This window comes from Saccopteryx bilineata, chromosome 3, assembly GCF_036850765.1.
Source record: "Saccopteryx bilineata isolate mSacBil1 chromosome 3, mSacBil1_pri_phased_curated, whole genome shotgun sequence".
NCBI lineage: Eukaryota > Metazoa > Chordata > Mammalia > Chiroptera > Emballonuridae > Saccopteryx > Saccopteryx bilineata.
Genome location: NC_089492.1, coordinates 42,293,616 through 42,307,710, shown reverse-complemented (window position 1 = coordinate 42,307,710; position 14,095 = coordinate 42,293,616). Strand labels below are relative to the sequence as shown.

Genomic DNA, 14,095 nt, shown 5'->3' with positions numbered 1-14,095 from the left:
ATTTTAAAGTCACCTCCATTTTTCTAGTCTATGAATATATACATGTATTTTCTTTTAGGAATATGAGAATAGCTGTTCTTTCATATGAGCAGTTCCCAAATCTGAGCAGAGTGATTTGTTTAGTTATCAAAAATTTCTAATATTCTTTGTTTTGAGGCAAAGGAGACTTATACCTACTATGTATGTTTGCCTTAGTGCTATGAGACACTGTCATTTAATGAATTGCTTGATAGTTATGAAAGCAGTATATGAACACAGGCTTTATAATTTTCTATATGACTCTGATGCCTCAGTTTGTCCTGATTGCCTTTTTTGTGGACTCTTTAAGGCCAGTAATCATAATTTTAAAATTCATCTACATGTTAGGTATCTACAGGTAACTCAATTTTCGGTGAGTATGTATGAGGTACCCAAAAGGTATATATGAGGTCAGTATGTGTACCCATATGAGGACTTTGCCCTGTGTCCCATGTTCAGTGAGCTGCCTGCTCCTTTCCGTACATATGTAGAATCTCGTAAGGATTTCAGAAAACAGAACAGATTTTCATATGAAAAAAATGATCCCTTGGGCCTCTGCCATTTGCAATATAGATTAGGTTGTTCTAGGTGTGAAAGTGAGAGTTAGGAACCCCAAATTCAGACTTCTCAGTTGCCTCTTTTGTTGGATACAGATGGCCTGTGTTTATCCCACATGTTAAAGGTAGGGAACAATCAACTGGTCTGACTTAAGTGAGTTGAAGAACCAGGAGACAAAGAAATTTCATTCTTTCTGTTTTCTATATACTTTAAGTCAAAATTTATCCACTGGCTCTCAGGAAGACTTTGGCTTTTATTTCTCAGGCATAATCCCCAGCTGCATTTTTTTTTTAAACAGGTTTAAAGATGTATATAAACTTCAAAGCACATCTTCTGGGTTACCTTTAGGGGGAATAAAGCAAAGTTAATCTACTTTTATGTCACTTTACTCTGAAACAATCTATGCTTTGGCATAATAATTGGTACTGGTGAAGAGTCTTCATAATAACCATTTCTGTTTCATGCTGTGCTACAGGGTAGATAAGATGGGATAGCAGTGTAGCTCTCAGAAAAGAAGTCCAGCTTTTTGTTTGAAGTTAAACTAAATGTCAGTCTTGTGCCTCTTTCCTCAAAGTATTTGTTCGTGGTAACTGACACTCAGGAGTGGGAAGAAATATCACACATCATGAAATGGTTGAGAAGACTAAGAAAATTATTTTTATTGATTTTTGAAAGAGGGGAATGAGGAGCATCAACTCATAGTTGCTTAACTTTATTTGTTCATTGATTGCTTCTCATATGGGCCTTGACCAGGCAAGCCTGGAGTTTCAATCTGGTAACCTCGGTGTTCTTAGTGGATGCTTTATGCACTGCACCATCACAGGCCAGATGAGAAGTTTGATGATACTATACTGGTTTTTCCAAATTTCAGACCAAAAATGAGAAGTTCTTTAGGTTGATGGATTGTGAAGTTTGAGATGACTTCTAGATTTCTTGTGATAGTGTAAAGAATTGCTGTCTTACTTTAAAATGTATATGTGCAATAGTAACTTTTATGGCTTCAGTGCTAGCACATACGTGTCAACTGTTGCAAATGTCATAAAGTCTCTCTCTCTCTGTTTGTTTAGGCCTGTCTCCTCCTTCATACACATTTCCAGCTCCTGCAGCAGTTATTCCTACCGAAGCTGCCATTTATCAGCCCTCTCTGCTTCTGAATCCACGAGCACTGCAGCCCTCCACAGCATACTATCCAGCAGGCACTCAGCTCTTCATGAACTACACAGCGTACTATCCCAGGTAAGGTTCTGACAGGAGGGAAATAAAGGACAGAAACAAAGGACTCTTTTCATAGCCGATGCTTGAGTTCATAAAAGAAGATTGTGTGCCACATTGAAGGTTAGCATAGCAGGCAACAGCTCTGGTCATATCTCTAACCAAGAAGGTTGTTTCAAGACAGACCGAAATAAGTTTACTTTTGAACCATGTGTTAATAGCATCTTTTAGGCTATTTTTGTATACAGCTTTACTTTTCTTCCTTCTATCTTAGCACCATAAGTGAGAGACATTATAATCATTACAATATGGGGGCAATATCTTATGAATGAATTAAAAAAAAGGAAAATCCTTAATGACAATTATATGTATATTTTATTAAGTGAGTAGTGGGGAGGCAGAGATGAACTCCCATATGCTCCTGGACTAGGATCCACCTGGCAAGCCTCTAACGGGATACTCTGCCTGGCTGGGCCGTAGCTCTGTTGCTAGACAACTGGGCTATTTTTTTTTTTTTCACCACCACCCACCCCCACCGGCTCCGAATTCCTTTTATTTTATTTTTAATTTTTTTTAAATTTTTTTATTGTTATCATTTTTTTTTTTTTTAGTGCCTGAGGTGAGGCCATGGAGTCATCCTCAGCACCCAGGGCCAACTTTGCTTCAACCATTTGATCTATGGCTGCAGGAGTGGGGAGAAAGAGCAGAGAGCGGGGGAGAGAGAAGGGGGGGCGGTGGAGAAGCAGATGGTCACTTCTGTGTGCCTGGACTGGGAATCGAACTAGGACTTCCACATGCTGAGCTAATGCTCTACCACTGAGCGAAACAGCCAGGGCCGACAATTATATTTTTGAATAGCATTAACTCATGTTACCCCAAAATAAATAAAAACAATTGTGTTAATTGTACACAACTTGTATTCTTTATCTCCTAAATCTTTACTTACATGTCCAGAATGAGATTAATTTAGAACTTCCTTAGAATGAACTTTTTTCCTGGTTTTCTAGGAAAATAAATTTTTTAAAAATTATATTTGATATTCAATATTATGTTAGTTTCTTATGTACATCATAGTAATTAACCATTTATAAAATTTACAAAGTAATCACTCCAATATGTCTAGTACCCACCTGACACCATACATAATTATTATAATATTATAAACTGTACTATAACTGTGAATATGTAGTTCTTAATTTCTTTACCTTTTTCACCCACTTCTTAAAAACCCCTCCCATCTGATAATCATTAGTTTGTTTACTGTATATATGAGTTTGTTTGTGTTTCAGTTGATCATTTACTTTGTTTTTTTAGATTCCACATGAAAATGAAATCATTCTGTATTTGTCTTTGGCTAATTTATTTCACTTAGCGTAATACTCTTTAGGCCCATCCATGACAGGATATTTCTTATATATGTACCACAAGTTTTTTTGTTTTTTGTTTTTTTTTTAATTTTATTTATTCATTTTAGAGAGGAGAGAGAAAGGGAGAGAGAGGAGAAAGAGACAGACAGAGAAGGAGGGGAGGAGCTGGAAGCATCAACTCCCATATGTGCCTTGACCAGGCAAGCCCAGGGTTTTGAACCGGCGACCTCAGCATTTCCAGGTCGACGCTTTATCTACTGCACCACCACAGGCCAGGCTGTACCACAAGTTTTTTATCCATTTCTCTGTTGATAGACATTTGGTTTGCTTCCATGTCTTGGCTCTTGTAAATAATGCTGCAGTGCTTATAGGGAAGCATGTATCTTTTTGAATTTGTGTTTTTGTTTTCTTTGGATAAATACCCAGAAGTAGAATTGCTGGTGGATACGGTAGTTCTATTTTTAATATTTTAAAGAACTTCCATCCAGTTTTTCTCATAGTGGTACCCTGAATTTGCAGTCCCACCAACTCTTCATGGGGTTTCCTTTTTCATCACATCCTTGTCAATACTTACTGTTTATTGATTTATTGATGATAGCCCTTCTGGCAGATGTGAGGTGATATCTGATTATAGTTTTAATTTGTATTTCCCTGATGAGTAGTGACAGTGAGCATCTTTTCATATATCTGTTGGCTATCTGTATGTTCTCTTTGGAGAAATGTTCAAATCCTCTGCCCATTTTTAATTAGATTTTTTGGTGTTGAATTGTATGAGTTCTTTATGAATTTTGCATATCAACCTTTTATTGCATGTATCATTGGAAAATGTTTTCCTCCATTCAGTAGGTTGTTTTTTTGTTTTGTTGGTTTCCTTCCTTGTGCAGTTCTTTTTGAAATAGTCCTATTTGTGTACTTTTTCTTTTATTTACCTTGCCTGAGGAGACATATCCTAAAATATATTAAAAGGGATGTTACAGCCTGACCAGGTGGTGGCGCAGTGGGATGCGGAGGACTCAGGTTTGAGACCCCGAGGTCGCCACCTTGAGCGTGGGCTCATCTGATTTGAGCAAAGCTCACCAGCTTGGACCCAAGGTCGCTGGCTCAAGCAAGGGGTTACTCAGTCTGCTGAAGGCCCGCAGTTACGGCACATATGAAAAAGCAATCAATGACCAACTAAGGTGTCACAACAAAAAACTAATGATTGATGTTTCTCATCTCTTTCCGTTCCTGTCTGTCTGTCTCTATCTATCCCTCTCTCTGACTCTCTGTCTCTGTAAAAAATAAAAATAAATTAAAAAAAATAAAAGGGATGTTACAGACTTTATTGCCTATGTTTTCTTCTAGGAGTTCAAGTATTATATCTAAATTTTTTACCCATTTTGAGTTTATTTTTCTATATGATATAAGAAAATGGTTTGGCTCCATTTTTTTGTATGTATCTGTCCAGTTTTCCCAACACCATTTATTGAAGAGACTGTCTTTATCCCATAGTATATTCTTGCCTCTTTTGTCATACATTAATTGACCATATAGATGTGGGTTTTATTTCTGGGGTATTTATTCTGTTCCATTAATCAATATGTCTGTTTCTGTGCCACTACCATGTCTTTCTGATTACTCTAGCCTTATAGTAGTATAGTTTGATATCAGACAGTATGATACTTCAACTTTATTTTTCTCAGGATCACTTTGGCTATTGAGTGGTCTTTTGTTGTTCCATATAAACTTTAGGATTGTTTGTGCAAGCTCTGTAAAAAAAATGCCATTTTTTATATTTTGCTAGGTATTGCTTTAAATCTGTAGACTGCCTTGAGTATTATAGGTATTTTAACTATTTAATTCTTCCTATCAATGAGCAAGGTAAATGATTTCCTTTATTTGTATCTTAAATGTTTTTCTAAATTGTCTTAAAATTTTTTGAGTATAGTTTTTTTTTATCTCCTTGGTTAAATTTATTCCTAGGAGTTTTTTTTTTTTGTTTTTTTTTTCCTGAAGCTGGAAACAGGGAAAGACAGTCAGACAGACTCCCGCATGCGCCCGACCGGATCCACCCGGCACGCCACGCTCTGCCCACCAGGGGGCGATGCTCTGCCCATCCTGGGCATCGCCATGTTGTGACCAGAGCCACTCTAGCGCCTGAGGCAGAGGCCACAGAGCCATTCCCAGCGCCCGGGCCATCTTTGCTCCTATGGAGCCTTGGCTGCGGGAGGGGAAGAGAGAGACAGAGAGGAAAGCCCGGCGGAGGGGTGGAGAAGCAAATGGGCGCTTCTCCTGTGTGCCCTGGCCGGGAATCGAACCCGGGTCCTCCGCACGCTAGGCCGACGCTCTACCGCTGAGCCAACCGGCCAGGGCTATTCCTAGGAGTTTTAAAAAATATTTTTAAAAGCTTTTACTTATTGATTTTAGTGAGAGGAAGGGAGACAGAGATAGGAACATCAATTTGTTCCTGTATGTGTCCTGACTGGGGGATAGAACTGGCAACCTTTGTGCTTTGAGCCGGCACTCTAACATATCAAGCTATCTGGCCAGGGCTTGCTTGTTTGTTTGCTTGTAATTATGTGTTGTTTCCTTAAGTTCTTTTATAGTTAATTATTAGTATGATATATACAAATGCAACTGATATCTGAATATTAATTTTGTATTCTGCTATTTTACTGAATTAATTTATCAGTTCTAATAGTTTTTTGGTGGAATCTTTAGTTATCTATATAAAGTATCATGTCATCTGCAAATGAGTTTTACATCCTTTCCAAATCAGGTATCTTTTATTTCTTTTTCTTGTCTCATTGCTGTGACTAGGACTTCCAATACTATGCTTAATAAAAATAGTGAAAGTGGACATTCTTCTCTTGTCTTTGAGCTTAAAGAAAAAGCTTTCAACTTTCGCCATTCATTGAGTATGATGTTAGCTATGGTTTGGTCCTACATGGTCTTTATTATATTGAAATATGTACCCCCCTATCCAACTTTTCTGAGAGTTTTTATTAAAAATGGGTGTAGGATTTTGTCAGATGCCTTTTCTGTCCCTATTAGTGTAGTCATGTTTGTAGGTATCTCACATTAGTTGATTTTCAGATATTAAATTCCAATGTTTTATCTCAGTAATAAATACTATTTGATTGGTGTTTGATCTTTTGAATGTATTACTGAATTTGGTTTGCTAATATTTTGTTGAGGATTTTGTCTCAATTTTCATCAAGGATACTGGTGTATAATTTTTTTATTTTTTATTTTTTGTATTTTTCTGAAGCTGGAAACAGGGAGAGATAGTCAGACAGCCTCCCGCACACGCCTGACCGGGATCCATCTGACATGCCCACCAGGGGGCGGTGCTCTGCCCCTCCTGGGTGTCGCTCTGTCGCGACTAGAGCCACTCCAGCGCCTGGGGCAGAGGCCAGGGAGCCATCCCCAGCGCCCGGGCCATCTTTGCTCCAATGGAGCCTCGCTGCGGGAGGGGAACAGAGAGACAGAGAGGAAGGAGAGGGGGAGGGGTGGAGAAGCAGATGGGTGCTTCTCATGTGTGCCCTGGCCGGGAATCGAACCCAGGACTTCTGCACGCCAGGCCGACGCTCTACCACTGACCCAACCGGCCAGGGCTAATTTATTATTTTTTGAAGTTTCTCTGTTTTTGGTGTTGAGGTAATGCTTCATAAAGTGAGTATGGGAGCCTTCCTTTTCTTCAGTTTTTTGGAATAGTTTTCAAAAAATAGATATCGTTTCTGAATGGTAAAATTAATCTGTGAAGCCATCTGGTACAGGACTTATGTTGAGAGTCTTTTGATTACCAATTTAGTTTCATTGGTACTTACTGGTCTGCTCAGATTTTCTGTTTTTACCTGATTTCAGTCTTGAAACATTGTATGTTTTTAGGAATTTATTCATTTCATCTAAGTATTCCAATTTGTTGGCATATACCGTATCTCCCCATGCACATTTTTGTTGTTGTTTTGTTTTGTTTTTTGGTGGGGTTTCTTTGTTTGTTTTTGTTTTGTTTTGTTTAAATTTAGAGTCTAAAAACTGGGTGCATCTTATACAGTGGTTGTAGTTTTTTTTTTTTTTACAGGGACAGAGAGAGAGTCAGAGAGAGGGATAGATAGGGACAGACAGACAGGAATGGAGAGAGATGAGAAGCATCAATCATCAGTTTTTTGTTGCGACACCTTAGTTGTTCATTGATTACTTTCTCATATGTGCCTTGACCGGGGGCCTTCAGCAGACCAAGTAACTCCTTGCTGGAGCCAGCGACCTTGGGTCCAAGCTGGTGAGCTATTTGCTCAAGCCAGATGAGCCCGCGCTCAAGCTGGCGGACTTGGGGGTCTCAAACCTGGGTCCTTCCACATCCCAGTCTGACGCTCTATCCACTGTGCCACCGCCTGGTCAGGAATGGTTGTAGATTTTTTTCAGGCGTTTTTACACTTATTGTTGAAGATAGTGTTTCATTATCAGACATAGATGAGAACAAGCTAATCGATGGGAGTTTGATAGTGATGAGGAGTTGTATGAATTTTATGGTGAATAAAACTTGAGTTCAATAACTTTATGTAATACATTTTTTTCCTTCAAATTTCAGGCCCCAAAATTAAGGTGTGTCATTTACTATATCTGTCATATACTATATCAACCTGACCAGCAGTGCAAAAGTGGGCGGGTTTTATAAAAAGGTTCGCCATCACCGTACTATAGGGAAGTATCTTATACATCAGAAAACACTGTGATTGTGTATAGTATTTTGTTATAATCCTTTATATTTCTGTGGGGTCAGCTGTCATTTGTCCTCTTTCGTTTCATTTTTTTTTCTTTTTAGAGAGAGCTTGATCGAGAGAGAGAGAGAGAGAGAGATGAGAGGCATCAACTCACTGTTGAGTTACTTTAGTTGTTCATTGATTGCTTCTCATACATGCTTTGACTTGGCAGAGGGAGGGGAAGGTGCTCAAGCCGAGCCGATGACCCCTTGCTCAAGCCAGAGACCTTTGAATCATTTTGATGATCCCATGCTGAAGCTGATGAACCTGTGCTAAAACCTGATAAGCCTATGCTCAAACCAGCAACCTCCAGGTTTCAAACCTGCAACCTGATCTTTTCTATTTATTTTTTAAGATTTTATCTATTGATTTTGGGGGGGAGAGGGGTGAAAGGGAAGAGAGATGAAGTGAAAAGCATTCATATGTGTCTTCACCAGGCAAGCTCAGGGCTTTGAACTAAACATTAGCATTCCAAGTCAATGCCCTATACTGCACCACCATTGACCAGGCTCGCTCGCCCTTTCTTTCTTTCTTTCTTTCTTTCTTTCTTTCTTTCTTTCTTTCTTTCTTTCTTTCTTTCCTTCTTCCCTCCCTCCCTCCCTTCCTTCCTTCTTTCCTTCTTTCCTTCCTTCCTTCCTTCCTTCCTTCCTTCCTTCCTTCCTTCCTTTCTTTTTTTTGGTTGGTTGGTTGTTTCTTTATCCTTTGTAATTTTTAAGACTCATTTTTTTTTTGTACTCACTTTGGGGTTTCTCTCTTCTTCTAGTTCATTTAATTGTAAGTTTGAGCAGTGTTTTTCAACTGCTGGTCTGCCAAAAATTTTGTGCCAGTCCACAAATGAGCTAACCACCCTGATGTTTTATGAAGATTATACACCCAATGATCTTATGCTCATGGTGATATCTGTTTTAGTATTCCCCAAAATAATTATCCTGTTTTCACAAGTCTCCAAGTGTAAAACAGTTGAAAACCACTGAGTTAGAGTATTGATTTGGGATTTTTCATATTTCTTGAGATAAGCTATGAATTTTCCTGTTAGGACTACTTTGGATGTGTCTCATAGTTTTTTTTTTCTTTTCATTTGCTTCAAAATATATTTTAATTTTTTTCCATCTCTTTGTTAACCTACTCATTATTTAATAAGAGCATGTTATTTAGCCTCCATGTGTTTGAGTATTTTCACTTGGCTTCTTTTAATTGATTCCTAGTTTTATGCTATTTTGTCTTCTTAAATTTATTGAGATTTGTTTTGTGGCCTAAGATGTGATCTACCCTGGAAAATGGTCCATGGGCACTTGAAAAAAAATGTATATTCTGCTTGTTTGGGATGAAATGTTCTTTAAAAACTCAATTAAGTCCAACTAATCTAATGTATCATTCAAGACCACTGTTTCTTGTTCATTTTCTATCTGGATGATTTATCCATTAATGTCAGTTGATTGTTAAAGTCCCCTACTATGACTCTATTACTGTAGATCTTTCTTTTATGTCCTTCAATATTTGTTTTATATATTTAGGTGCTTGTACTTTGGGTGTGTACATGTTTACAAGAGATAATATCCTTGTTGAATTGATTTCATTATTATTATGAAATGTCTTTTCTTATGTCTTGTTATAGCCTTTATTTTAAAGTTTATTTTGTGTCACACAGTAATGCTACTCTAGCTACATATTTCTGTTTCCATTTACATGAAATATCTTTTCCCCTTCCTTTACGCTCAATCTATGTGTGTCTTTTGATCTGAAGTGGGTAATTTGTAGGCAGCATACATACAGGTCTTATTCTCATATACATTCAGCCACTCTGTGTCTTTTGATTGGAGTATTTGTTTATATTTATAGTAATTATAGATAGTAATTTTTGATTGGAGATTTGTTTATATTTATAGTAATTATAGATAGGTATGTAGTTACTGCCATTTTATTGTTTTCTGATTTTTAAGTTTAAGCAATTTATTTATTTTATTAACAGAAAGAGATAGAGACAGACAGGAAGGTAGGAGGGAGATGAGAAGCATCATTTTGCAGTTGCTTTACTTTAGTTGTTCATTGATTGATTTTCATATGTGCTTTGACTCAAGCCAAGCCAATGACCCTTTGCTCAAGCCAGCAACTTTGGGATCATATCAGTGATCTTGCATTCAAGTTAACAATCCTGCACTCAAGCCAATGAGCCATCACTGAGGCCAGCAACCATGGAGTTTGGACTAGGGCCCTCAATGTTCTGGGTGGACACTTGATCCACTGTACCACCACTGGTCAGGCTCTGATTGTTTTTATAGTTTTATTCTGTTCGTTAAATTTTTGCTCTCTTCAATTTTTATTTTTAATGAACTTATTGGAGTGACATTGGTAATAAAATTATATAGGTTTCAAGTTTACAGTTCTATAACACATCATCCGTATAGTCTATTGTGTATTCACCACCCCACAATTATTTATTCCCCTTTACTATCTTCCACCTTCCCTCCCACTACCCTTTCCCTCTGGTAGTCACCATACTGTTATACTGTTGTCTATTTCTGAGATTTTTTTTCTTTTTTTTTCTTAATCCATTCACTTTTTTCTCCCCTAGCCCACCCTCCCCTTTTACAACTGTCAGTCTGTTTTCTGTAACTATGAATCTGTTTCGTTTCTTTTTTGAGAAAGGCAGGGAGAGACAGGAACATCGAGCTGCTTCTGAATGTGCCCTGACCAGGGAATCGAATGGCAACCTCTGTGATCTGGGATGATGCTCCAAACAACTGAGCTTCCGAGCCAGGGCTTAATTTTTATTGATTTTTGGAGAGACAGAGAGAGGAAAGGAGAGAGGGGGCAGAGGGAAGGGAGGCATTCATTTGTTGTTCAACTCAGTTGTGTGTTCTTTGGTTGCTTCCCATGTGTGCCCTGACTGGGGATTGAATCTGCAACCTTGTTGTTTTGGGACGATGCTCTTAACCAACTGAGCTAACTAACAGGCTAGGGCCTCTATGAGTCTGTTTCTTTTTTGTTCAATAGATTTCACTTAGCAAATACTCTCTAGGTCAGGGGTCTAGAACATCTGGCTCACAGACAAATCTTTAATAAAAAAAAATAACGTTAAATATATAAAATATAAAACATTCTCATGTATTACAATCCATTCATTTCCTACCGCTCATGTTCATGGTTGTGGGTGACTGGAGCCAATCCCAGCTGTCCTCTGGAACACCACAAAATTTTTATTGGATAATGCCTAACGTACACGGGTCGTTGTATGGCTCTCATGGAATTACATTTTAAAATATGTGGCATTCATGGCTCTCTCAGCCAAAAAGTTTCCCGACCCCTGCTCTGGGTCCATCTTAGATATTGAAAAAGGAAAGTGCCCCCTCCCTTTTTTTAATGACTGAGTAATATTCCATTGTGTAAATGTACCACAGCTTTTTTTAACCTCTCAACTACTGGTGGGCAATTGGGCTGCTTCCAAATATTAGCTATTGTAAATAATGCTGCAATGAATATAGGGGTGTGTGTATACTTTCTTCAGATATGTTCCTAGAAGTGGAATTGCTGGGTCATAAGGCAGTTCCATTTTTTAATTTTTTGAGGGCCCTCTGTGCTGTTTTCCATATTGATTGCACCAATCTGAATTCCCATGAACAGTGCACAAGAGTTTCTGTTTCCCACATCCTTGCCAGCACTTGTTTGTGATTAATTGGTGATAACCATTCTGACTGGTCTGAGGGAATATCTCATTGTGAGTTTAATTTGCATTTCTGTGATGATTAGTGATGTTAAGCATCTTTTCATGTTTATTATATATAATGTATATAATATATAGGTTGTATATATATTATTTTATATATACTATTATAAACTCAATGATTGTAGACTCTATAATCTTCATACAACGTCAATGTGGTTAACTCTTTCACGGACCAACATGAAACATCTGGTGGACTGGCACCAGTTCACAGACCGGTGGTTGAAAAACACTATTGTAGTTTCTAGGTAGCAGATTTTTTTCTGAAACCAATGTTAAATCAAGGACATATAAAGCAGAACATTTCACTAAATTTCTGAATCTAATACAATAAAATGTGAAACCTTGGAAGTTGCCTAATACTTTATGAAAGGAATAAAACCTGAAAAAGCTGATTTTTGGTTGTATATTTTACACATCGTGTGAATTTGCAGCACCTGCTAATTGAAGCAGACGTGCACTGTATTTATCCCTGCCCTATATGCAAGATTCCTCCCCACTCCCAGCAGTCTACATTGTTTATCTGGTATTGTGGATAAGAGCCCAAGTCAACCCAGACCAAGCAGTGAAAGAAGTTAGTGTAATGTACTGGTATTATGTGTGAGATTTTTCAATAAAGTATCTTTAAATTTTTGCTGTAGAAGATTATTTGCAGCCAAGTTCTCCTTCTTCTCACAAACAAAATATGCTTATATCACAAGTCTTTCAATCTTGATGCCTTTAACCTTTCAATAGCTTCTTTTTTTCCTAAGGTGTTACTTGAATGTAGTACATATGACCACTTTCAGCTTTTGCACTGCAGCCTCCTTGACCTCTGTTTTCTTGAATTGGTTCGTTTAACATCTGAATAAAATGCACTTGGTGTTGGGTAGTTTGCTGTAGTAACAGGATTTCTCCAACTATCTGTTGTAGCAATGCTGGAGGCAGGGAAGAATTCTGTTGAGGAATTTGTCTCATCTGTTGAAACTGAAGCTAAGTCCATAAAAATTCAAGGGGATGTCCTTCAGGACTTGTCATTGCTGTCATAGTTGTGGCAGCTTTAGCCACTCAAGACTAACGAGCCCCTCAGTGCTAGCTGCTGGAGGGGGACCAATCAGCCTGACTTTCTCTGTTCAGGAATTCCCATTGCAAGGTATTGTACTGCACTGTCAATGTGCTGAAACTGGCTCTCAGGGCTGCAATTACTTGCTCTTGTTCACAGCCCATCAACATCTCAGGTACCATATTCTCATAAAACTCACTGGCCATAAGTGCACTTGTTGCACCTTCAAAAAGGTTTGACCAAGAGGAATCTGCTGACGTACTGTCGGTTGATGTCGGGATAGTAGCCACCGGTGCTTCTGTTGGCTTTCCTGCAGAAACCTGTTTTGTTGCACCAGCAGGTGCAGGTTCAGAAGATGCTGTCTGTGATCCTGGGGTGATAGGTGCAGGTGTGGGAGCCAAAGCAGGCATGGAGGTTGAGACCTGAGCCACAGCTGGTGCTGTAGAGAAACTACATATGGTATTGGTGGCAGGATTTGATTGCTGAGTTGTTAGCGCTGGTGTTGTCACTGCTTTGGATTTTGTCACCATACCCACCACGAAGGGTTTCTTATCAATTTCATGTTCTTTTAGAGTAGTATCATTGAGGATTTTGCCTGCATAACTTTTTGACCTGTTACAGGAAAGGCATCTTTCCCCTTTACAGATTCAGTGTTCTCTCTCAGTGCTCTTGTCATCTCCTCGGGGTTGATGCCATCTGAGAGGTCTGCCACTGGAGGTTCTCCAGAGTGACCTGCATGTGCCGCCGCAAAGCTCTGCTGGGCCTGCTCCCTAATGTACTCTTCATTTTAGTTCTTGTGTTTGCTTTTTTTTTTTTTTTTTGAGACAGAGAGTCAGAGAGAAGGATAGACAGGGACAGACACATAGGAACGGAGAGATGAGAAGCATCAATCATTAGTTTTTCATTGCACATTGCAACACCTTAGTTGTTCATTGATTGCTTTTTCATATGTGCCTTGACCGCAGGCCTTCAGCAGACTGAGTAACCCCTTGCTCGAGCCAGCGACCTTGGGCTCAAGCCAGTGAGCTTCTTTTGCTCAAACAAGATGAGCCCACACTTAAGCTGGCAACCTCGGGGGTCTCGAACTTGGGTCTTCCTCATCCCAGTCCGACGGTCTATCCACTGCGCCACCACCTGGTCAGGCTGTATTTGCTATTTTTGACTGGTTCTATTTTATGATTTTTATTTCTTTGTTCTCACTGAGTTCACCTCTTCTAAATTCAGTGAGTATCCCTACCACCAGTGTTTTAGCACACGCGTGAGAGAGGGACAGACAGGAAGAGAGAAAGATGAGAAGCATCAACTCATACTTGTGGTACTTTAGTTGTTCATTGATTGCTTTCTCATATATGTCTTGAATGAGGGGCTCCAGCTAAGCCAGGGACCTTGGGCTTCAAGCCAGTGACCATGGGGTCACGTCTATGATCACACACTC

At 38.9% G+C, this 14,095-nt stretch overlaps 1 protein-coding gene and 1 pseudogene across 6 annotated transcripts in view; one reads left to right on the top strand and one right to left on the bottom strand.

The window, feature by feature from the left end:
* Window positions 1-14,095, top strand: part of ESRP1 (epithelial splicing regulatory protein 1) — an 84,290-nt gene that overhangs the window by 34,460 nt on the left and 35,735 nt on the right. For 5 of the 6 annotated variants that reach the window (XM_066266044.1, XM_066266048.1, XM_066266047.1 and 2 more), the window contains exon 13: window positions 1,644-1,812. In XM_066266044.1, coding sequence (XP_066122141.1) covers window positions 1,644-1,812 — 169 coding nt within the window. Of the gene's footprint in view, window positions 1-1,643; window positions 1,813-2,399; window positions 2,581-14,095 lie in introns of those variants that run through there. The other variant, XM_066266049.1, reaches the window with a different exon arrangement.
* Window positions 12,194-13,398, bottom strand: LOC136328576 (UV excision repair protein RAD23 homolog B pseudogene; annotated as a pseudogene).